The sequence below is a fragment of the Natator depressus genome, chromosome 2 (genome assembly GCF_965152275.1).
Source record: "Natator depressus isolate rNatDep1 chromosome 2, rNatDep2.hap1, whole genome shotgun sequence".
Taxonomy (NCBI): domain Eukaryota; kingdom Metazoa; phylum Chordata; order Testudines; family Cheloniidae; genus Natator; species Natator depressus.
The window spans coordinates 223,788,993-223,815,240 of NC_134235.1; the positions used below are offsets into that span (position 1 = coordinate 223,788,993).

The 26,248-nt window shown below is 44.8% G+C and overlaps 1 protein-coding gene across 2 annotated transcripts in view; it reads right to left on the reverse strand.

Annotated features, from left to right (window-relative positions):
- Nucleotides 1–26,248, reverse strand: part of CUBN (cubilin) — a 212,908-nt gene that overhangs the window by 24,167 nt on the left and 162,493 nt on the right. For both annotated transcript variants that reach the window (XM_074946012.1, XM_074946011.1), the window contains exons 55-59: nucleotides 20,843–21,005; nucleotides 18,925–19,074; nucleotides 6,352–6,552; nucleotides 3,595–3,724; nucleotides 1,792–2,009 (exon numbers count right to left, since the gene is read on the reverse strand). In XM_074946012.1, coding sequence (XP_074802113.1) covers nucleotides 1,792–2,009; nucleotides 3,595–3,724; nucleotides 6,352–6,552; nucleotides 18,925–19,074; nucleotides 20,843–21,005 — 862 coding nt within the window. The remainder of the gene's footprint in view (nucleotides 1–1,791; nucleotides 2,010–3,594; nucleotides 3,725–6,351; nucleotides 6,553–18,924; nucleotides 19,075–20,842; nucleotides 21,006–26,248) is intronic.

Here is a 26,248-nt window from a genome sequence, read left to right on the forward strand (position 1 = left end):
ATTGATATAAGGCTCATCCTCCCCTGGGGAAACAATCAAGGTTTCTGCAGAATCCCTGAAAGTTTGTCCATCTTTCACTGTGTTTTTGAGCAGAATCTCATACAGGTAAATCTAGAGCAACAGTTTCCAAATTATGGTCTGCAGACTGCTGGGGGTCCGCAGACTATGCTGAAGGGTCCACAAAACTTTGTCATTCCATAGAACAGTGGTTTTCAACCTATGGTCCACAGACCCCCTGGGGGTCTGCAGACTATGTCTAAGATTTCTAAAGGGGTCTATACCTCCATTTGAAAATTTTGGGGGGTCTGCAAATGAAAAAAGGGTTAACACCACTGATCTACAGTCAATGCCTGAAGAAATTTCTGACCACCTGCTAGTCTGAGGACTGAGACAGTCCTCAAAGGCTGACAGCTTTGGGAGTCTCTGCTGATCTCATCTTTGAAGCACAGATCCACAAGAGTAGAGACCAATCATGCCTGGTACTTAATAGTTGTTTCACATAGTGCTCTCTGTGAAAATCATTAGCAGAAGCACATTTGATGGACTACATGAGAGAACAGTCCACCAGGCAGATTTTAAAGTTTTCTGTAGCAGTTACTAGACTAAAGCTAAGAGGAGTTAATAACAGTAATGGCCAAACCTGGGAATACTATGTTTGGCAAGGATATGGTGCCACTTATACTCCTTATCCCTAAATACTTAGACTGTAACAAATGAAAAACAGCTATCTGGGGGGGCTCAATGGTTCAGCTAAAGGCTATGTTTATCCTACCACAAGGCCTTTCATTCTGGAGTGTCTGAGTGAGTGAGTGAGTATGCTTTATAAACATGGCCATTATGCCTTTTTTTGTCCAGAGAATGAATTAATTAGCAACAAAGTATTGGATATAATATTAAAGCAGTTTAAAGATGATAATCATTTATAACTTATCACTACCAACAATTCAGATGTTACAGAAAGATCACCTTTCAGACTAGGCAGGGAGACGGACTTTAAAATTTAAGCATCTGGTCAAAGCAAGAATCAATAACTACCCTGAGTACTGTCTAGGGTGCCCATAAAAACAGTACTTTGCTCACATAACCAATTCGTTCCATTATGATGACAGAGCAACGTGCTGGGCTGGCTGAAGGATTGGGGGAGGTCAGTGAAATGATTTGTTGGGGCACCTCAAGCTTCACTGACGTATTTTATTTTAAAAAGGTATGAAGTGGGGGGGGGGGTGGAGGGAGGAGGCAGTGCTGCAAAGGGCGGGGGGGGGAGGCAGGGAGGGTGTCTATCTTCAGGCTATCACTTGCCTCCTGCCGCAGAATTAGAGCCCAGCTGCTGTGCCAGTGTCCATCCATAAGGTCCTCCAAAAGAGGGAGATGTGAGTGCTGCTATGCCTTCTGCCACTCAAGGGACAACTATGCATTTTACGACGTAGATAAGAGTTAAATTAAGGCTATGTCTATGCTTGTGGTGGCATGTGTAGCTACACACTACAGTGAAAGGCGAGCTATGTCCACCCTTGTCTACTTGGGCTGCTAGAGAGACAAGGTGGGTGAGGAAATATCTTTTATGGGATTAACTTCTGTTGGTGAGAGAGACAAGCTTTCGAGCTCCACAACGCTCTTCTTCAGGCCACCTCACCAGCACTGTCCCTCTCATATCCTGGGACCAACATGTCTACAGCAACACTTGTACTACTGAGAGCCCCACCTTGTCGCCAGAGGCTACAACAGCTGCTCATCAGAGGACATGGCTTGCCTTCAGATAACAGGGAGTATTTGCTGGGATAGTATTCTTACCTATTGTCTCTCTGAAAGATGCTTTCCAGCCTCCAGCTACTTCAAAGAAATCAGTCTTAAACACCAGGAGCAAGTCATTGCTGGAGCTCTTAATAGTTGGAGGAGGTTCTGAGCCGCAGAATTTGCCAAGGAGTGGAGCATAGATGTCTGAGCCATCATATACAGCCACATAATCTTTGTAACAAGAGGAGGAAGCTTCAAGGCGAAAGTCATTGAATCTGTAAGATACAATGTAGGAGGTTACATTATCGCAGTTTTGTTTTTATTCAGACGCTGGGTGGTTTTTGGTGTTTGTGGAAATAGTAATGGCTGGAGCCAAGCATAGGGTGGGTAGAGCTGGGCAAAATAGATTCAGTCAATCCAAAACTATTAGTGAATAGTTTAGGGGGTATAGAGTATGGTGCGGGGGACACACCTCCTCCTGGTTTGTAAATCTAGCCCTGTAAAAATGTCTGGAAACAAAACATTTGGGGCTGAACAAAGCATTTCTTTTGACCCCCAGTGGACTTTTTCGATTCACCAAAGATTCCAAAAAATTTCAGACATGATTCAAACCCAAACTGATTTTTTTTCCATAACTGCTATCAAACTGAAAAATCAGTTTTTCTCCCAGCAATAAGTGTGGGCAGGTGCCCTTCAGGAAAGAGTTTTATCTTAACTAATTAGCCTCTCAAAGTTTGTATGGCAACTTCCAACTTATCTGTATGTGTATATATCTTCTTACTATATGTTCCATTCTATGCATCCGTTGAAGTGTGCTCTAGCCCACGAAAGTTTATGGCCTAATAAATGTGTTAGTCTCTAAGGTGCCACAAGTACTCCTGTTCTTTTTGCAGATACAGACTAACACGGCTGCTACTCTGAAACCTTTAGATATTAGTGACCCCATTTATGTCCAGGCCAGTTATGCTCACAAGACAAGCTTGAAGTGAAACTTGATAACCAGCATGCATCAACATGGGTGTCTTCATTTCCAGGAAGAAAAGGAGTACTTGTGGCACCTTAGAGACTAACACATTTATTTGAGCATAAGCTTAGTTTGAGCATAAGCATAGTTTCCAGGAACTATGCAGATCTTGCATATTCTTTGAGAATCAGTATCCTCACTCATTTATGCAAAGAGCCAAACCATCAGCTTCTGTGGGCACTTTGGATGTACATGAAATGCAGAATCAGCCCCCAAGCCAGCATGCTACTTAGCTGGGCAAATGTATTCTATTCATACGCAGCCTTTTCATAATTCCTTCCTCTCCCAATGCTATAAACTAAGCTTTAATATTGTTAAAACACAAGAATTATTTTGTTTCAGAATTTTAAACTGCAATATTTTGTGGCTGTTACATCTTTTTTAAATTATGCCATTTCTGGGAAGGGAATATTATCTGGGCTTTAAGAAAAAAAGGTCACTAGTTTCCAAAAGAGGATTTTAATTTACATTATTCACAAGCTCATACCTACTCCAAAGCAGCCAATTGGTGAAGTTTAGCTCAGTGAGTGAATAGCATTTTATATGATGATTCAGTCCCTTTGCAAGACACAGTGGGAAGCAAAAATTACAGTGATATCTTGCTAATAATAACTAACTGACAGTTTGTAAGACAAACAGTTTTCAACAAGTTTGGTTTTTATGGGGATAATAAGGTCTGCTTCAGTGCTTTACATGGACATTCCCTAGTCTACTTCAAGTTCTCCATTGGAAAAGAGAATATATAATGACTCTCTTTACCAAAATACTTTAAAAAAAAATCAGAACCAGAGACCTTTCTGTCCCTCTTAATGAGATGCTGAACTTGGATTACATACTTGAGTGCCACGACTTTGTTGTTTCCAACTGTGATGTGGTATGAGCAGTTCATATTGTTGTGATAATCAGTAAATGAATGGGCAGGGCTGCTGACTGTGCCAGAGGAACCATTGAAAAGGCCACCACAAGCTGCAATGAAAGCAAAAAGAGGAAGCAGAGATCAATTAATATCTGAATATAAACCAGATGCCAAATGTGAGAGTATCATGAAGCAAGGGGGATAATTTTACTATCCAGATACAGGCAAGACAAGATTCTTGATAACTAAAAGGAGCATCTCTTGTCGCCATGCTAAGAAGAGTTGATTGTGGAAGTTTATACCACCCTGAAATGTAAAATGAACTCTTATGATTTTGGCAGTATCCTAGTAACCCAGTTGTATTTTTCTGCTACATTTTCCCCCACTGATACCATGCTTGTGCAATAACAGACAAGCAAAATCCTGACCCTGTCTTATAAGACATGAAGGAGGGAAGGGATAAGCACCACGAAGCTATATAAACTGGTTGTGAACCAGGTGCATCTTGAGGAGTGGGTATGCACCTGCTCTACAGTAGCTTGTGTGTTGCTACTTGGTGGTTAGAGAACTTGGGAAATGGGTGTATTCTTGGTTCCTTTGAACTCTGTGGGAGTTTTACCATTAACTTAAATGGGGTCAGGATTTCACTCCATCTCGTCTCAGATAGCTCTGCCCCCTATTCATACCTTCACTCTCTCCTTCCTGCTGGAGCTGAGGGATTGTGCTGATCTAGTGAATCCCACTCAGCTCTAGAAGGGTGGGGAGGGGAGGAACCATACCAGTCACTGTGGGGCTATTTCCTTTACCTCCTCTCCCCTTGGGATTCTTCAACTGGTTGGGGGTGGCAGGGAAATCCCTAAGCTACACATTTCATCCAGTGTCTCCCCAGCTATCAGTCAGCTGGGAAGAATCTGCCCTCCCCCTCTGCTGAGGCATCTGGAAGGAATTGCATTGACTCAGTACTACCTCTGACATGGGCTCCCTATCTGGCAGTGGGTAGAGTCACAGACTGTGCTGTTGGGAGGGGCTATGACTGGGTGGTCCTGTACATGCAACCAAGCTGCTTCAGAACAGGGTCAATTTAAGCATCTGCAACTGTGGAATGAAGGTGCTCCTGTGAATTTCACACCATAGATGCTGCTAAGGTCAGGATGTGGCCCGATGTTCGTTCCCAACTTCACTGCTTGAGGGAACAAATCCTATGTAAAACCAGCTGAAACCCGCACTGCCTACTCATGCTCTTTATTTTATAATCTTAACATGGCCCTGGCTTCCCTGTGCCCTGCCGACAAATAGCCCAAACCCACACACAGATTTCTCAAGTTCTAAAGACCAGCCATTGCCCCAGGCAGCCACCACCTTCACGAAGCAAAGCCCGTGAAGGCTGTTGACTGCACAGCCCCTCATTCCACATTCTCAGCTCAGGTAGGGGGGCTGCTGAACACTGTACACTGGAACTTTGACAAATAAGAGACAAAAGCTAAGTGGATTAAAAAGCAGCATTCATGCTAGGCAAGCAGAGGAAAGCCTTTTCATTTCTCTTTCAGCAAACAATACAACTAGAAGGAAGAGGAATGTTAATTGCTAGAATCTGCGTTGTACAGAGCAACAAGCTAATAAGGCCATAGTTATACTTCTCAAATGTCATAAGTCACAAGTTACACAGCCGCAGCCAACTTGAGTGAGTTATGAACGTCTTTTCATGAGTAAATGCCCATTGTCATCCTTCGGTGCCATTCTGTCTAGCCTGTGGCTACTGGGGCGATTCATTTTAAACAGAAGTACTTGACTTTATACATTTTGTTGTGGCTGTTGTTCAGAGGAGGAAGGTAATGAGGGAAATTTCACAGCTATTAACAGCACACTCTTACATGTGCTTTGCTGGTGCAAATGAAACAGTTTTTCAAAAACCAGACGATAGTTCAATTTATCTTGAAAACAGAATCAGTTTGGATTTACTATATTGGTGCAGTAGGAATGACTTCATATATTCATTTCACTTTCCTAATACCCACTTCCTTTTTAAAAGAAATGGACATCTGATGTGAATCATGATATGTATTTGTGGAGTATGTACATTCAAAGGAAAAACGTGTTTAGAGCCTGATTCTCACTGACACTAAGGCCCCTTTAGGCTGTCTTTAGCAAGTAGGTGTAAATATAACTGAGCCCATGTTAGGACCCCATTACACTGCTAGTGTGGTGTAAAGGGGTCTTGGTATAATTTCAGAATCAGGCTCAGAGCGTTATTTTTTGCCATCCTCCTGCATATAACAACAATTTTTCTTCAGGTAAATTAACTAGTGGCACATCTTTGGAGTATCATTTTAAAATAAAACTTCACTCAGACCCTATTGTTTTTGTGGAGCAGATGGCTATATAACATTCATGTGGTCTCAGATTCAGAGTTGGCCCCATTCAGAGCCCTTTAGATAGATAATTCCTATAAAGGGGGAGAGTAGAGTGCCTGAGAGCTGGGACAGTCAGGTCACAGGCAGTACATGATAAAACATGCTGCTCACTCCCAGGCCCCACTCCTAAAAACCCTCTTTGCAGAGAATATGGGAAGTGTGAACTCTGCCTATCTGAGGGAAACCCACAGCAGGGCACAATGGCTCCTCTCCGGTGTTGCACTTGTTGTCCCCTCTGCATTGCACATGCAGAAGAGGCAGCTAACATTCACTCACTCAAATCTCACTACTTTTACCCACCAAAGCGGATTGCTGTGGCTACTCACAGATTATTCTGTATGTTGCCAGGAATCCAAGGCCTACTATATGAGAGTCAGTGTAGAAGTTGAGGAGCATAGACCCAAAGGAACTGACAGGCCTCGGGATTTCAGTACCACACATTGTGATGACCGGGTATGGAGTTACCCTGATACCTCTGAAAATTTTCACTCCATCATAAGCACAAGTTCCAGTGGGGAGTGCCTGGGCTGCAAAGGATGTGAAATGCAGAGGTGTTAGCAGCATACATTCAATGGAACTTATTGAGTATTACATATACATATACCTCACGGAGTAATATAATAAAATAATAATAATAATAAATAATAAATGTATACTTTCCACCCAAAGATCTCAAAACACTTCACAAGGTGGCTTACTCATTAACTCTCTGTGACATAAATATAATTTTTAAAATATGAGGAAACTGAGCCACTGAGAGGATAAGCAACTTCCCAAGGAGGTACAAATCAGTTGCAGCAAATTCAGACATCCCAAGTTTCCAGGGTGTACACAATCCATGGGATTAACTCCTTGTGACAGGGTGCTGGGCAAAGGATTGCAGACTCAGCCCTCTGTCACACGCAATCCTTGTTAGGGGGAACAAATTAGAGCGGGCTGGAGATAACCTGGCCCTAACTGGGGAGGCGGAGACAACTGCTATCTAATTAGCCTGGGGCTGCATAAAAGCCTCAGGGGAAGGAAGCCAGGAGAGAGCAGGAGGAAAGGGAAAAGGCAGGGAATGAAAGCAGGGTGGTAGCTTCCCCCTCCCCTCCCCTCCCCTCCCTCCTGCCTGCAGATGGTGAAGGTAACTCCTCGCTTAATGTTGTAGTTATGTTCCTGAAAAATGCTACTTTAAGAGAAATGATGTTAAGAAAATCCAATTTCCCCATAAGAATTAATGTAAATGGGGGGGTTAGGTTCCAGGGAAATTGTCTTTGCCAGACAAAAGACTATTACATACACACACAGAATACGTTTTAAACAAACAATTTAATATTGTACACGGCAACGATGATTGTGAAGCTTTGTTGAGGTGGTGAAGTCAGAGGGTGGGATATTTCCCAGGGAATGCCTTACTGCTAAATGATGAACTAGCACTTGGCTGAGCCCTGAAGGGTTAACAAATTGTTGTTAATCTAGCCTCACACTCTACGAGGCAGCACGAATGGAAGGAGAGGAGACAGCATGGCAGAGAGAGACAGAGACACACACTGTGTGTGTGTGTGTGTGTGTGTGTGTGTGTGTGTGTGTGTGTGTGTGTGTGTGTGTGTGTGTGTGTGTGTGTGTGTGTGTGTGTGGCACTCATTGCCCCTTTAAGTATACTGACTCTACTCTAAGTACATTGCCTTTTTAAGTAGATCAGCAAGTTGAGACAGAAGCTGCTGCAGCAAGCTCCCTCTGTCCTATGCCTTGTCATGACCCCACATTGCTCTGTGGAGATGGGGTAAAGGAGCGGGGCAGAGGGGGACACCCTGACATTAGCTCCCCTCTTCCCCCCCCCCCCGGGTACAGCAAGCAGAAGGTTCACAGGAGCAGCTCCAAGGCAGAGGGCAGGAGCAGCACATGGCAGTGGGGACAGGGACAGCTGAACTGCCCGGCAATTGATAGCCTGCTGGGCGGCTGCCGCACAGGGAACTTGGGAGAGTGGGGACAGTGTTTTCCCCAGGAATTGAAATTAGGGGAGGGGGTGTTTGAATTTCCGGGGGGGGTGTTCAGCGCCAATGAGGGGTGAGACCATGAGGGTGAAGGTGGGCTGTATGGCACCATAGTAAAAACTGAAAAGTGTTTCATGACCATTTTATTAGATTTAACTCATGTTTTAAAATCATCACACAAATTAAAGTTGGCTACTCAAGCCTTCAATGAAGCACTACTTCTACATCCTTCTTGGTTTCCTGTTATAATTTTGCACAGCTCTGTTAATGAACTTCTTGAATGCAATGCATTCATCTTTGGTGGCTTCTCATGTGTCCGGTACTTCCATTCCTTCAATTGATATGCTCATTAGTTCATTCACATGATCAGGCAGAAGGCGACTTCTTTCAGAACACAAAATTCTATTCAATGATGAAAAAGAACGCTCAACTGTAGCTGTTGTGACTGGGAGTAGCAAGAGATGAATTCCTACTTCTTTCATCCCAGGAAACATACCATAAAGATCGGGTTGAGCCGCTAGTGATGATAAAAAAGAAGCTGAAGTCAAATCTTCATTCATTCATTATATGATATTCCACTCTGCATTCAAATTCTCTATTTTGTCCTGAGCACATGGCAGCCCCATTGCTGGTAGTGCCTCAGTCCACTCATCTGTCGGTGTTTTATAGGACAGGGATCTGTAAAAGCTACGTAGAGGTTGAGTAGAATCTAGAAGTCACTGTTGTAGATTTTTAAGAATCAAGTCTGTGTACTTTTTCAGTTGTCTTAACAGACACTTCTTGTCCTCGTCACTTAAGGATTCAATATAAATGCCTGCATTAGTCAACTTCTGGACTGAAGTCTTTGCTTCTTCCAGTACTTTTTCAAAGGATAGCTCTCTGATTGATCCAAATGTAGCTTCTCTTGCCTGACAAAGATCTACTGCTGTTGTAGCAGATGCCTGGATGGCATTGTTTAATGACCCAAGTGGTTTCAACAGTAGACTTACAAGAGAGAGAATGGCAATAGTCTTCTCTGAATGTAGTAGCAAAAGTAATCCACCAGCCTCACTACTTAGATCCATCCCATCTTAGTAGATACTTTCCAAAGCCAGTGATAACGGCTGGAGTAATTTTAAAACAACAGCCAAGGATCCTCATGAGAAAGCCAGAGGGTTTTCCCAGGTTGGACTAATTTGAACTTCAGTCCCACTGTATCTTCTATATTTTCCAAAATTCTCAGTCTTTTTGGACTCTTGCTGAAAAAAGAATATAATGAAGACATTAAATTTATAGCTTTTTTAATGTCTTTTGAAGAGTCTGCAGCTCGTACTAGCGCTAATTAGAGTAGATGGCCTTTGCAGTGTGTATAGGAGAGACTAGGGTTACACTTTTCTCTGAGCAAAGCTTATACTCCACCATGTCTTCCAGAGAAGTTTGCAGCTCCATCAAATGCACAAGCAGCCATCTGTTTGGGGTCCACTTGACAAGCATTTAACTCTTCTAAGATGTGGGTTGTCACAGATGCAGCTGATGTGTCTTCTAAAATTGAACATCTAGAAATGCATCTACTGGCCTACCACTGCCATCAAGATAACGTACACAATGACTTAATACTTGATGACCATTTGCATCGGTGCATTCATCAGCCATGTATGCAAATTTTTTGAATGTGGTGAGAGAGTTCTTCGCTTTTTCAACTGTTGAGTCTTTTACTGTTGCACCACATGCTTCTAGCCAGTCAGTTGAGTTTCTTGCAGAAAGATAGTGAGCATCTGCTGGTCTTGTTCGGAACCAGTGTTCAACTTCAGGATGAACAAGTGACAATGCACTTAACATTGGCCTCCAGTTTGTAGCGTGTGGTATCGCTTGCTTAAATAGAAAGTATGATGCCACGGCCATGTTTGTTTGCATGAACTCTGTTGTGTCTCCAACATTCTTAACAGCCTCATTAACACTCACCGGTGTTGTTCTTGGTCTGTAGAGATTCAGAGTTCAGAGGTGCTTTCACATGAGTTCACCTCCCAGGTGGGGGGCAAGAAGGCACCTTGCTCGTTCCTCCAGCTGCTCACTGTTCGCTCTGGCCACTGTTGTTCGTTGTGCCACCGTTCACTCCATCGCTCTGTTGCCAATGGCCCTGCACTGTCACCTTCTACTGCCACCGTGACCTCTGCGAGTTGGTCTCTTGAGGTTCCACCGGCTCTCAGTGATTTCAGGTGAGCTCTCAGTGGGGGAACCTCGCTGCTAGTGCAGACTGGGCCGTCTCTTCCACAGAAACACTGTTCCACAGCAGGTCTAAGCACTTAGACCTGATTATCAGTGATTTCAGCTGTAGTGATCACTTAACAAAACAAAAGACTATCTATGGAGCCTAATCAGCTCTGTCTTTAAACAGAGGAGAGGGGCAGGTCTAATAGCACTTGTGACTCAGGCAGCCCATCAAACAAAACACCTATCCCCACCCTCTCTCTTGATACCCTCAATCAGCACAGGCTAAGTACAATTCTACCGCCCATTACTCAGACAATAAGAACAACAACATTTCATTCCCCCTCCCCCCCATTCAAGTGATTTGTAACCCAACCCCAGCCAAAATCTATCACTTGGGCAACACAGCTGTTTGATGGATACCTAGGTAGATTAGGTATGAATGTAAATACAATCTGGTCCTGAAGCCTTTCCCCCCAGCTCCCAGCTCATCACTAGCTGTCAGGGAGAGCTCATTTAGACTTTGCTTACAAATCATAATTTGAAATTATTAGGCTGGCCAACATCACTGAAATGAATGCACTGATGTCATAAAAAACAACAGCTGTATAAGGAAGCTAGTCTATGTTTATACTTTTTAAATCTATGATACTTTTTCAGATACACATATTTTATCATACACTGTATATGCTTTTAAAGTGTGTATTAATGTTTCAATTTCGATTCAAATTTCCAAACAATCACTAAATTGGCAACACAGCATGTAACTAGTTCACAAAACTGGGGTGGGGTTTGGGATTGGGGAAATTCGGGGCGGGGGTGTGGGGAAATCTCTGAGCGAGGAGCTGATGGCGGGCTGCCAGTCCACCCTGGTTCCAAGCCCCACCAAGCTTGCTCCAATGGGCTGCTCTTTCTGCAAGCAGTGGACACAGCAGGTGGCTGCCAAACAATGTTATAAGGAAGCATTGTACAGCTTTAAACGAGCATGTTCCCTAATTGATCAGCAACATAACAACGAAACAACGTTAACCGGGATGATTTTAAGTAAGGAGTTACTGTACATGGTAAAATGGTGGTGGGAACAAGCCTAAGAATAAAGTACACCAGTGGTTACTAAACCCAGGGTCTCAGCATGACTTTGTGACCCTAGCAGAGGCAGAAGCCAAAGGGGCTCTGCTACATGTGGGAGCTTGTCCAGGATCTTCTGTGCCAGAAGCAAGTGTTTGGCACCTTGGAGATAGAGGAGACCCTGCAATGGCTGATCAAGCAGCAGGAGGAGGTGCAGAAGACAATGCAAAGATTTCAGCAAGCCTACCAGCTGGAGAGACAGGCCTTGCTCCCCTGGCAGGCAGAACAGCAGAAGAGCCTGCAAGACTTCATTCGGGAACAGGCCAGCATCCAATAGCAGTTCCTGCAGAAAGTGGTGAGTCCCATGGGAGGGGATGGCGTTCGGGTGCCAGGCCTAGGACTATATAAAATGGGCCTGACAGATGACCCCGACACCTTCCTAGGCACATTGAGTGGGTAGCTGCTGGGGCTGGATGGGACAGGGCAACCTGGGCTCTGCGACTGGCTCCCTACCTAGCCGGCGAAGCCCAGTGGCCTACATGGCCATAAGTGAAGAGCAGGCCAGGAATTATGAAGTAGTGAAGGCAGCCAACCTGGATCGGGTGGGGTTGTCAGTGGAGAAGTACTGCCAGAAGTTCTGGGCAGTGAGGTGGACGGGGTGTTGTGGCCCCAGGCATTTGCCCAAAAGTTAATGGACTGGGCCACCCGCTGGCTGAGGCCGGATGCCCAGACAGTGGGGGAGATCATGGATGCGCTTGACCTAGAACAATTCTTACAGGCCTCCCCGAGAACATAAAGGTGTGGATGAGGAGGCAGCTGAATACAGTTGAGGCAGCTGTAAAACTCACAGAGGAGTATGCGCAAGTGGACTTCCCCAGGAAGGAGGGATGGCTGAGCAGGGATGTGGAGACCGGGAGAAGGCCCAGAGAAACCCCTCCTGGGAAGGGCCAGGAAAACAAATCGGAGGACACCCAAGGGGTTCCCCCACGGTCCCAACCAGTGGTCTGCTGGCAAAGTGGACAACTAGGACACAAGAAGGGGGACTGCCCCCACACATGGATTGTGGGTGGGTGGAGTTTTGTGGCTGGGCAAATGCTGGAAGGCAGGTAAAGGAGTTGAAACTGTCCACCATTCCAGTGAGGATGGGAAGGAAACTCCAGTGAGGCCTGGTGGACTCAGCCTCAGCCTGCTCTCTGGTACAAAGGAAGCAGGTGAGGCCACACTAGTGGATTCTGGTGCAAAGATGGACATACAATGTGCCCACAGGGATAGGAGGCAATACCCTATTGCCCAGGTGTCCCTTGAGGTTTGGGGCAGGTTTAAGTGGCAACAGGTCAGGGTAGTAAAGGGCCTGCCCTATCCCGTGGTAGTGGGTACAGACTAGGGCTCCTTCCCAGGAGGGAAGGTGGGCAGAGGGAGAAAGTCCAAGATAGGGAAAAGGGGAGATTCCCTGAAGAAGGGTCTAGAGATCCCCCCCAAGCACAAAATGCCTAGACAACATAGTGGAGCTAAGGCAGGCTCCCTACCTGCCCTGCCTCCATGTGGCTCCCGGAAGTGGTCAGCCTGGCCAACTCCTAAGCGCAGGGAACCATGGCCAATGGGAGCACCTACAGTCACGGGCAGCATGCAGAGCCCTCTGGCCCCTCCACCTAGGAGCCGGACATGCCAGCCGCTTCCGGGAGCCGCCCGAGGTAAGCGCCGCCCAGCTGGAGCCTGCACCCCGACCTCCCTGCCACACTCCAACCCCCTGCCCCCAGGTTGGAACCCCCTCCCTCCATACCCCCTCCTGCACCCCAACTCTCTGCCCCAGCCCTGAGTCCCCTCCCACACTCTGAACTTCTCATCCCTGGCCCCACCCCAGAGCCAGCACCTCCAGCCTGAGCCCTCACCCTTTCCCACACCCCAAGCCCCTGCCCCAGCCCGGTGAAAGTGAGTAAGGGTGGGGGAAAGCGAGCGACAGAGGAAGGGGGGATGGAGTGAGTGGGGGCAGGGCCTCAGAGAAGGGGCGGGGCAGGGAGCAGGGCAAGGGTGTTCAGTTTTGTGCGATTAGAAAGTTGGCAACCCTAACCACCAGCCTTTTTAAGGGGCTGAGACCAGCATCCCTGTAGTGCAAGGTGAGGCAGGACTCCTCTCTCTCCCAGACAACCATGATGAGCCCTGGGAAGGAGGGCAGTATAAATGCTGCCTTCTGTCTCTCATAACAGGGAGATGTTAGCAGGAGGAGGAAGTCTGCCTGCTGATCTCTCCAGGATAAAAGGACTGAGTGGGAAACAGGGGCTGGCTGGAGAGAAGCAGGCTTGCAGCTGGCAGGAATTGCAACCTAGCCCTAGAAGGTGGGCCAGTCAACTCTTGATCTCAGGAAGGAGAAACTCCTTATGCTTTACTCCAGATCTGAGAGGAGGGCTGTGGACTCCTGACCCCCTTAGAGGGAACTATTTGTGACCCAGCTCCAGGAGGAGGGCCTCTGGTTCGCAGGCAAAGGCAGCCAGAGTTGTACCACAGCAAGGAAGCCTACCTGAACCTTCACACCAACCGTGGAGGTCTTTGGACTACAGAGGTTTGAGAAGAGGGAAACTGAGGCAGGGTGCCTGTACAGCCACCTCCAGCTATGAGGGGCACCCTGGAGGGAGCAACCCTATAACAGACGTGCTGCCTGGAGTTCCCATCCTCCAGTTCCAGCCTTGCCCCTGCCCTCTCTGGTTTCCATCCAGTATCCTTCACCTTTCACTGAAACTTTTGCCAAAGTCTTTGAGACCTCTTCCTAGCCCAAGATCAAATCCAGTACTCCATCCTAATCCTCCTTGACCTGCTGGACACCTTTGACACTGCTGACCATGCTCCTCTTCTTGAAATGTTGTCCACCCTTGGCTTCTGTGACTGTTCCTCCTTCTGATTCTCCTCCTACTTCACCAGTGCATCCTTCAGATGATCCTCCTCATCACCCTCCCGATGTCCGGGGGAGGAGGGGCCCCACAGGGCTCTGATTTAGGTCTGCTTCTCTTCTCTCTCTATACCTTACTTCTGCCTAATCTCATCCGCAAGCACAAATTCAACTCTTTATGCATATGATTCACAAATCAGCCTCTCTGTTCCAGACCTGTCTCCTGTCCAAAGGAAAATCTTAGCCTCTTTCTCTGACATCTCCTTGTGGATGTCTAGCCATGAGCTCAAGCTCAACATGGCTAGAAAGGAACTCTTAATCTCTCCTCCCATCAACCTCTTTTCCCACCCCCTTCTTTCTTGATCATGGTGGACAACACAACACCAACATCCTGCCTGTCACTCAGGCCTGTGACCCAGACATCAGCCTTGACTCAAACCTCTCCCAAGGTGCTCATAGCCACACTACGTATAAATCCTGCTGATTCTTTCTGCATAAGGTCTTTAAGATACAGCTTTTCCTATCCATCCACACAGCTAAAACTTATCCAGGCTCTCATCATCTCGTGTCTCATTTACTGCAACATCCTTTTCTCTGGCCTGGAAAAGTATAGTCTTGCCCCCTCCTATCCATTCAGAATGCTGCATAAAGATCATTTTCCTACCAGCAGTTCTCAAACTTCATTGCACTGAGACCCCCTTCTGACAACAAAAATTACTACATGACCCAGGCTGGGGTGGGGCCAGGGCCAAAGCCTGAGCCCTGCCACCCCAGGTGGAGGGGTGGGGCCAGATCCCGAGCCCCACCTCCCTAGGCTGAAGCCCTCAGGCTTTGGCTTCAGCCCTGGGCCCCAGTGAGTTTTAAGGCTGGCCCTGGCAGCTGAATCCATTGCTCTGAGGATGTCACCCCCCCCCCCCATTTTGCATCTGTCCACCAACTCCCTCTTCTCCATTACATCAAACATAAGCTACTTGTCTTCATTTTCACTGCCTATTCCCATCCTACCTATCATCATTCATTGACGCCTGCCTCTGACTGACCCATGATGCCAGCCTCCATTGTCCGATTATTAAATGTTCAGACAAGCACCTGTAGGCTCTCTCCCATGATGCTCTTCATGCTTGGAAGGAGCTTCTCATAATTATGTGTAAAACTAAATCATTATCCTTTTTAAAACTTTCCTCTGCTGTGAAGCCTACAAAAAACTTGGTTAGACTGCTGGTGTGCTGAGACCCCAGCCTATCGTGCTGACCAGTATTGTTTCCTGGCACTCCCCATTGGTCTATCTATATCTGTCTCTTGTCTCATACTTAGACAGTAAGTTCTCTAAGGCAGGGACCATCTTTGAGTTCTGTGTTTGTACAGCACCTAGCATAATGGGGTTCTGATCCATAATTGGGGCTCCTAGGCATTGTTGTTGCTATTATTATTATTATAATAATAGAGAATTCTACTCCTTCATTACTTATAAACTAGCCAACTCAAACCAAATAGCAGAGGGGCTATTTCAAAAGTGAATAATTACAAAAATCTTTTAAAGATCTCTTCTTTCAAAATAAGATATTACAAAATGTATTTATGTTCTGAAGGGCCTTGTAATAATTGAGAAAGCAGATGTGGAAGATTCCAAAATGGATTAGCAACCTTTTTACATATTGCAAAATTATAACCTCAGCATTTAAGATTAAACAAAAAAGAAAGAAACAAGCCAATAAATAATTGTTGGGGATGACATGACAACACAGTGTGGTTGCTTTGTCTAGAAAGAGCTGCACACAGTCTAACAAAATTAGAATAAATGTTGGAGGAACTTTCTCCCACTTATTTTATAGGATTTCAACAAAGTATTCATGGTACTCAGAATTCCCTGGAAGACTGCCTAATACCTGGAGAGAATTAAGGTATTTTAGCACTAATACTATGCTATCAAATGCTACCATTAAGAATATACTTAAAAGGAGGTTCTATTTGTATAAGGATTGCAAACAAAAGGTTGGATCTGAGTAACTACCTTTAGATAATTCCATTGTTTATGGAGAAGGATTCTTATCTATTTTCAATAATTTAAAGTAGCGCAGACCTACAAGCCCAGATGCAGGAAAAGAGTAGAGAGAATATGCATCTTCTATAGAATATAAGTATCTGTGTGCCACTGGCACCAAGCAGACAAATGCACAAAAAACTTTGTGCTTGACATTAAATAAAATAGAAAAGGGAAACACGAATAAAAGAAGCTAACTGTAGACAATGCAATTTCACTAAACAGACTACAGTAAAAACGAGGCTCTGTAACCAGATATGATCTATCGCAGAGACAGTGGAGAATAGCTCAGACTCCTAGCTACCACGAAGAAATACCGGTTAGTGCTATCATGTTTTGATCATGAAGCAGACAAAAATACTTCCATCCAATGCAATCCCATTTGGGTGTCCTTCCCCTTCTCTTTGATTGCTTTACTGCTTACGAGGACAGGATGAAGGAATGTGGCATATATTCTTTACAGGAAACTTATTCAGACTCCAAGTCCGAACACTGATAATTGTTTCATTGTTATGGCCTGAATTGGTCATTTGGAAATTCTTCTACCCAGGGATCCCTTGTAGTCAGTATTGTCTCTTCACCTCCTATGCAATATCAGAAAACACACTACTTCTGCCAGAGAAATCTATGATTTTATCAAATGAAAAGATCTTATTTGCTGACAGGACATGTATGTTATTCCACTCTACCCTCTTGCCTCTGACTTTATGGTTCTCAGAAAAAAGATATTTCAACAGGGTAAAGTAAATGAGATGTGTGCTTCACAGACACTTGTTTGAAAACTGTCTCCTTAGATTCAGTTCTCCAATAAAATATTTCACTATGTTAAAACCAAGTTTTGTTTCCAATGGTGAAATAGCTAGTAAGTTATGATGATTAAAATATATCTAAACTTTAAGTACCCAAACAGGAACATCTGAACTATGTGTGTAAAATGGGTCTAATGGGCCAAATTCAGCTATGGTCAAAGCACGTGCAATACTCTGTTGACTCCAATATAATTGGGAATGCTTATGCCAGAACTGAATTTAACCTGCATCTGTAAAAGAGAACCAAGGACCTGATCCTGCAAACTCTTAGGCACATGATTAACTTTTCATGTGAGCAGTCCCATTGTTCAGTGGGAATACTTGTGCATAAATGTAAGCATGTGCTGAAGGGATTACAAAATCAGGGGCTATGATTCTTCTCTTTCATTTTAAATTTAAACACAGGCAATTTCACTCTGCTATTAGATGGTGACCAAACTTACATTTTATTGTTAAGATCCTTGTGAAAACAACTTTATAAGCAGCTTCTGGTGGTTGACAAACTTCCTCTTTTACCACCAGATGTTCTCTTGCTCATATCCTAATTTCTTGCCTTCAAATGACTAAGGATTTTGTATTTGTGTACATTGATAAAGATAACAACAAAGCAAATCAGACCTGCAGTAAAGTGACCCAAATAAATATTTATGACACATATAGTTTATCACAAGGTCTATATTACTTATCTCTTTACCTCAATTTTTTAATCAATATCGATTGCAAGTATATTTTCTGAATGCCTTTATACACAAAAAAACCTCAAAAAATGGAATATATGTTTTAATTTGATCTAAATGTTTCAATACCCTTAAAGACAAAGTATCATTTAAGCCAATACTGAAGCTGAATATTTCACTGGGGAAAAAAAACTAATATAATCAAAGATGTGGAAATGGGCAGCATTTGGTTTTAATGTTTCAATTTTTTTCAGAAGGACCAAGATTTGTTTTTACTACAGGTAATCCTTTAAATGTTTGTTTGCTTTTATTTTGATGAGCTCTTCCCCTAATTCACAAAGTATTAGGTTATATTTGAACTGGAGATGAGCAAACTATTTTAGACAAAAACCACAGCGGAACCAAATCTTTGCCCCACGGTCAAATTATAAAAAGAGCACAATTTTTGCTGAGGTCCAAAATAACTCCAAAACATTTTTTACAAGCAAAATTTGTTCACCTCTTAACTTCACAGTTTCAGTCAAAAGCAGAAGTACATTAGAAACCACCCTATATAACAGCTTGCTTGCATATCTCCTTGTTCAAATGATTCCCCATGATCCAAATCCAGGTCATCTCAAAGTATGAGGTCTGAGTATGCCATTTGCACAATCAGGGTTCTACTGTACTGTGACAAGACTTCTGGGCTGAAATCCTGGGAGGCAATGGGAGTTTTGCCATTGAATTCAATATGGCCAGGTATTTCTCACCTGGCTAAATTCTGAAGAGACAATATTGCTAATAAATAAATAATAGCACCACTTTCAACTTCCATAGCGCCTTTCACCTGAAGATCACAAAACATTTTACAAACATTAATTAGCTGTGACTATATTCTTGCACAATAAGTGTAATTATATCCATTTTACAGATGTGGGAAATTGAGGCCCAGAAAAATTAAGTGTCATGACTTGGCCAAGGTCACACAGCCAGTGGCAAAACTAGGAACAAAACCCAAAATTCCTGATTGCCATTTTCATATTCTAACCACTAATTCTTACCAGATTTCCAGCTTCAGATAAGCTTCCACTATTTTGGACATTTTTTTTCTGAACTGCACCAAACCTCCAAACCAATCAAGTTTGCCAGTAAATAGTTTGCAAAATGGGGTCCTGAATTTAAATAATTATTTTTCAATATGGGAGACTCATTATACCCTTCTCCGAACAGCATGACAGTCTGTATAACACACTGGAGATATTTTAAAAAGCAAGTACTTACATTGCAAATGGAAAGTCTCAAACTGTAGGATGACAAATGATTGAGGTCCCCCATCTATGATATAATTGCAATTCAAGTTGTTGTCATACTGGCTGGGGTAGTTAGGGGAGACAATGCGACCTGCAGGGCCAGTGAAATTTACTCCACATCCTGCAAATAAGAATAACCATAGTTAAAATCTATGTAGCAACATAATGTTTAGTTTCTATTTTCTAAGACTGTGCCTTGCCCTAGTATGAGTTGGGTGAGGAGCAGGTGTAAGGATTTTTCTCTCCTCCCACCCCTTTTGGGTGCTGGTGAGATGGCCAGGTGCTACAGTAGTCCCTGTACAGGAATAATAATACTGCAGTCCCAATGGGAAGCACAGGAACTATTCCTGCCTAGTGCCCCTGGGATTACAAGATACCTGAAGCGGGACAGGAGTGAGACAGGATCAATGCCCACCCGTGTCCCCCTCAACCTGCACTGAACAGCAAAGCTGATGAGGCATGGAGAGTAGAGCATGATGTACCATCCTGAGTGCCTGGGAGCACTCTAACTCTTATATAATGGTTTTCATCAGTAGATTCCAAAACTTTACCAAAGTCAGTATCATTAGCTCTATTTTATAGATGGGGAAACTGAGGCACGTAGCAACAAAGTGGTTGCCCAAAGTCATCCAGCAGGCTACAGGCGGAGCCAGCAATAGAACCCAGGTCCCCTGGGTCCCAGTCCTGTGCTAATGGAGTGGGTACCAGTAATTTCTTCCAACTCCAAAAGCCTTCCTAACCTGATGCATCTCTTCTGGCTGTAGGCATGTGAAAATTAACAGACTTAAAATTAAAGGGCTGTTTGCAGCCTATGGTTGATGCAAATGAACATTCATATGCTGGTACCAAGTTATGAACACTCGTTTATAAGATGGGAAAAGGTGGGCCGTTGCCTTCACTCAGAGTTTTGCCACTGACTCTAATGGGAGCAGGATCTGGCCCTAAGTCAACTGTATGGCAATAACTGACACCATAAAATGTATCTGATGCAGATCAGTTCTGATGTTATAAGCACAAAAATCTATTACGATTGTGGATTCTTTTACATTTTGGCTCAGTGTTGTTATAATCGCTTTAACACACATTTTCCTGCTGAATTTAATCTGACTCAAGTGGAAGGAAACTTGTTCATAGAGGGGTTGCTTTGGCAGCACACCGGAAAAATTAATCTGTTTTTATCAAGACAATACCTCCTACACTTCCAGTTGGTTTTACCATACTGAAGACTCTGCTTTTCTAAAGGAAAAGGAGAGGATGGATCAATAATGCCATTTAAGCCAGTGGGAAAAGCAACAGTAAAACCAAGGAAGGAACTGAAAGAAGTTCCCTCCTGAGAGTAGTTCATATGCAGAGCATGGAATAAATTACTAAGGGTAGCAACACAAACTGTTCTATATTTAGACAAAGGAGTTAAAAAATCTTGTGAAGAAAAGAAATACAAAGGGGTTCCTTCCCCAAGGATTCTAGAATGCTATCTTCCAAATAGCTTGTTTAAAGCTATGTTGACCCCCTCATTTAGGCCCTCATTCAGCAATTTTCTTAAGCATCTGCCTAACTTCAAGCATATGACTCCATTGACTCGTGACTTGCTTAGGCGCATGTTAGAATCATAGAATATCAGGGTTGGAAGGGACCTCAGGAGGTCATCTAGTCCAACCCTCTGCTCAAAGCAGGACCAATCCCCAATTTTTGCCCCAGATCCCAAATGGCCCCCTCAAGGATTGAACTCACAAGTTTAGCAGGCCAGTGCTCAAACCACTGAACTATCCCTCCCCCATGTTTCAGATCTTTGCTAAGCTAAGGCCTTGAAATAGTGTAGGTAACAATGTTTACAGCTAATCCAAAGTGGACTCACTTATAGTGGCGTCCTGGCTTTAAATGTCACTTACTGCTTATGAAAGATGCAGAGAAGCCACACCCAGGGGTATCCTGAGATTGGAACACTGTAGTTATCACATTGCTGGGAGCAACAACAGACCCAGGAGCTGTACTTCCACATCCTGTGGCCAGCAAAGCTACTGCTTCTTCTTCATCATTATTTCCTCTCAGTACCTAACACATCCAGGATGGGGATGAGTTAGTATTTTCAAACTCCATGCAGTTAGTGTGAATGTATTACTGTGAATTACATTTTACCTGTCCCTCAAGGAAGTTACAAATATACACGTATCTTCCACATTACCTAAAAAGCATTAGGATGTGATGCAGTGTTCCCTCTAATTTTTTACATCGATGTGTGGAATAAATTTTGTTGTGTGCGCCAATATGGAGGTGATGTGTGGCGGGGGTGGGGCTGAGGGGTTTGGAGTGTGGGAGGGGGCTCAGGGCTGGGGCAGAGGGTTGGGGGCTCTGGCTGGGAGTGAAGGCTCTGGGGTGGGGCTGGGGATGAGGGGTTTGGGGTTCAGTAGGGGGCTCGGGGCTGAGGGAGAGGGTTGAGGTGCAGGGGGCTGAACGCTCTGGCTGGGGGTGCGGGCTTGGGGGTGGGGCCGGGGACGAGGGGCTTGGGGTGCAGGCGTCCGAGGGGAGAGAGGACTTCCCCCCCACACACATTGCAGCTCAGGGCCAGGTGAGAGGTACCTATCCCATATCCATGGCAGCTCTGGTGTGGCTGGGCTGGGTCCGGGGAGGGGCTCCTCTTCCCACCTGCACAGCCCTTGATAGCCTGCTTTGCGGCCATGTGGCCATGCAGCTTAGAGGGAATTTAGGATGTGAACCAATTTAGCGGAGACCCTGGATACAAAACATTTCACACGCAATAATTCTTACTTTTATTTTATCTTTGCCAATTGAAGTATAAATGTATACACTATTAACACCCGTGTTTACAATAAATGACAGAATGTACTCTCTCTGCCAATAAGTCTAGACAAGTATTTAGGTGAAGATGCTAGAGTAATATATAGGCTCCAATTCAGCAGCTTCAGATAATTAATATTCTGACCCTCCAAACCAAAAAAAAATTTGTTCTCCTATTACATTGTATTCATTTGTTTAATGACATGTTCAAGTTATACAGGAAGTTAAAGTAATGTAATACATGGCATGAATGATATAAGAAAAAGAAATATTAAGGATTAGTATAGTATCTTCTATGAAATACTAAGCATACCAGTAAACAATTATAAGTCATACTTGATGGGGACCACATCCTGAAAGAAATGCTTCTCATACCCCCTCTTCTAGCCTTCACACAACCCCCAACCTCACCAAGTTCATCATCAGAAGCAAGCTTCCCACAGACCAAGACACACCAACTCAAAGCGGCACCAGGCCCTGCCAGAACAAGAGATACAAAATCTGCAGACATATCTCCACTGCTACGATGATCAATACCCTTCACCAACACAGCTTTCAAGATACATGGGTCCTACACATGTCTATCATAACATGTGGTGTGTATCAGCCTGTACACTAAATGCCTCAACAACAATTATGTGGGTGAAGTGTGATAATCACTACATTCAAATGAACTCACACAGAAAAATGATAAGACAAAGACACCATATCACCTGTGGGCAAACACTGATCACAAAACAATCACTCTATATCTGACTTCTTAGTCTTTGTCCTCAGAGGAAACTGCACAATACTTTCAAAGGATGACACTGGGAGCTTAAATTCATAACTTTGCTAGACACTAAAAATCATGAACTCAATAAAGACCCCAGATTTATGGCTCACTATAACAATCTATAACCCACTAACCTTCCTTTGTCCTAAGACTGCAGAGGTGTTAACTGCCCAATTCACTCTGATTGATCTCTTTGCCAAGTGTGTTACCTCCTTACACTTAACAATCTGTTCCACCTTGTGTTAACCTGTGGGAGTACCTTTCCCACACCTGAAGAAGAGCTCTGTGTAAACTCGAAAGCTTATCTCTCACCAACAGAAGTTGGTTCAATAAAAGATATTACCTAATCCACCTTGTCTCTCCAATATCCTGGGCCCAACATGGCTATAAGAACACTGCAAACAAGCATATGAGTAGTAATTTTAAGGCTAGTTAGGGCCTCAATTCAGGAAAATCACATGCATGCTTAATTTTAAGCAGGTAAATCCAACCCTAATCAGGTAAGCACTTAAGCAATTACTTAACTTTAAGCACATGCTTAAATCCCATTTAAGTGAATGTGATTTAAGCATATTTGTAAAACCAGACACATGCTTAAAGCTTGAAGTTAAGCAAGTGCTTTAGTTCTTTGCTGAACCATAGAAGTGTAAAACTGGAAGGGACTTCAATAGGTCATTTAGTCCAGTCCCCTGGACTCAAGGAAGCACTAAGTAAAAACTAGACCATTCCTGACAGGTGTTTGTCTAACCTGCTCTTAAAAACCTCCAGTGACAGAGATTCCACAGGTTTCAGGGTCGTAGCCGTGTTAGTCTGTATCAGCAAAATAAACTATTTCCCCATGCTATTTTTTCCCCCTACGTTACTCACACCTTCCTGTCAATTGAAATGGGCCATCCTGATTATCACTACAAAAGTTTTTTTTTCTCCTGCTGATAGTAACCCACCTTAATTGATTGGTCTCATTACAGTTGGTATGGCAACACCCTTTCTTCATGTTCTCTGTGTATATATATCTTCTTACTGTATTTTCCACTGCATGCATCCGATGAAGTGGGTTTTAGCCACGAAAGCTTATGCCCAAATAAATTTGTTAGAAATTCCACAAGCTCCCTAGGCAATTTGTTCCAGTGCTTAATTACCCTGACTGTTAGGAATTTTTTCCTAATGTCCAACCTAAAGCTCCCTTACTGCAATTTAAGCCCATTGCTCCTTGTACTATCCTCAGAGGTTAAGGAGAACAATTTTTCACACTCCTCCACATAACAACCTTTTGTGTACTTGAAAATTGTTATCATGTTCCCCTTTGGTCTTCTCTTCTCCAGACTAAACAAATCCATTTTTTTCAATCTTTCCTCAAAGTTCATGTTCTCTAGACCATTAGTCATTTTTTGTTGCTATTCTCTGGACTTTCTCCAATTTGTTTACATCTTTCCTGAAATGTGGCACCCAGAACTGGACACAGTACTCTAGTTGAGGCCTAATCAGAGCGGAGTTGAGTGGAAGAATTACTTCTCATGTCTTGCTTACAACACTCCTGCTAATACATCCCAGGGGTGAAAGTAAGTCTAGGGACTTACTGGTACGGGGCTGGGCTGGGGCCAGCCCTGGCCCCCAGAAGGGGCGGGGCTTCGGGCAGAAGGGGCGGGGTTGGGGGAGGTCAGAGCCAGCCCCAGCCCACCCTGTACCAGCAAGTGCCTCCTTACCCCTCTCCGGGGTAACAGCAGCAGCCAGAGGCTCTGGCAGCGGTTTAAAGGGCCCTGGGCAGTAGCAGTGTCTGGAGCCCTGGGCCCTTTAAATCGTCCCTGGAGCCTGCCAGAGCCCTGGGGAAGTGGTGGCAGGGCTCTGGGGACGATTTAAAAGGCCCAGGGCTCGGCTGCCGCTACCGCCCCAGGCCCTTTAAATTGCTGCCCCAGCCCCGCCGCCGCTACCCTTTAAATTGCTACTCTGGCAGCAATTTAAAGGGCCGGGGGCTCCAGCCGTTGCTGGGAGCCTCAGGCCCTTTAAATTGCGCCTGGGGAAGCCGATCCACCCCGGTACGGCACACCGGCTCTTGCTGGTATATCGTACCGGGGCGTACCGGCTTACTTTCACCTCTGATACATCCCCGAATGATGCTTGCTTTTTTTGCAACAGTGTTACACTATTCACTTATATTAAGCTTGTGATCCGCTATAACCCCCATATCCTTTCCACAGTTTCCTTCCTAGGCAGTCATTTCCCATTTTGTATATGTGCAATTGATTGTTCCTTGCTAAGTGGAGTACTTTGCATTTGTGGTTACTGAATTTAACTCTATTTACTTCAGTACCTTCCCAAGGATATTAACCAAATGTTGTTTGCTTACACGAGAAAATATTAACTTCCTATTTCAAATGTAATGTGTTGAAATCCCTTAAGGTTTCTGATTCAGTAACATGCCTGATTTTTTTCCTATCCATGTGGTTACAGGATTTTTCCTTACCACTCGTCTAGTAAAAAAATAAGGGTAATAAAGAATATTTGATTAAGACTTTCATATGTTAGAAGTCAAGACAGAACAAGAAGAGATCAGCCACATACAACTCTGATGGCTATGTAAACAGACTTCCCACACAAACACTTAGGCATGTGAATAATGGTATTCACGTGCCTAGGTGTTTGCAACATTGAACCCTTGAATGCATAGGCAACATGTAGGGGGGCAGGCAGGGTCAAGTGTCCCCCCCAGACTGGTCTGCCAAGGGGAGTGAGAGAGGCTCTGCCCTTCTCCCGCTGTGCCTGCCCCTTGCACGCTTGGCCCTTTTCCCGGGCAGGGAGCGGAAGGGGCAGGACCAGCCACTTCTCACACTGGCCGCTTAGGGTTGCTGCTCTGTGCAGTGCGGTGGTTGCCTGAGAGAGAGCCTGGCTGGGAAGGCGATGGCGGGACGTCACCCGCCCAGGCCACCAGGGACAAGGGCCGAGCAAGCTGGAGTCCCTTCTTCCCCGTGGCATGTTTCCGGGTTGCTTGGCCCCTATCCCCGACAGTTGGGCCCAGGCAGGGGGGAAGCCCACCACCTTCCCAGCCTGGCTCTCGCTGGCAGTCGCTGTGCTGCACAGAGCAGTGACCCAGAGCAGGCAGCTTCAGCTGTGTGAGAAGCAGATCCCTTTGGTTCCCTGCCCGGGCCCAGCTGCCAGGGAGAGCGGCCAAACATGCTGAGGGGAGGTACAGTGGGAGAAGGACAGAGTTCCCCTTCCCCCAGCAGGTAACATGGGACAGGGAGAGCATGGCGGCCCCGGGCTGCATGCACGGTGCGGGGGTCGCTGGGCAGAGGAGACATGGGGCAGTCATGTATCCTCCTCTTTAGATTGTGTTCCCCTCCCCCCCCAACTCCCCTGGTATGGGGAGGCATGAATCGTCCATGCTTACATGATTAGTATAAACAGCGCACATCCAGGCCAAGATTTTGAAAAGTGATTATAATTTGGAGTGCCTTGATTTTTGGGTGCCCAATTTGGGATACATTGATTGTCAAAGGATGGGTCCTCAGCACTTTCTGATAACCAGGTCCCTTGATGGGCTGGGCACCCGAAATCTTTGTTCACTTGGTCTCAGGGGCTAACTTGGCCATTCAAATAGTTTTGTCCATGCCACGAAAGCTTTTCATACAACAATACTCAGGATAGTCATCCAGGTCAGGTTGGCCATTTTTAATCAACAGACTCCTCCACTGGGCAGCAATAATACTTGCTGTTTATGAAACAAAAC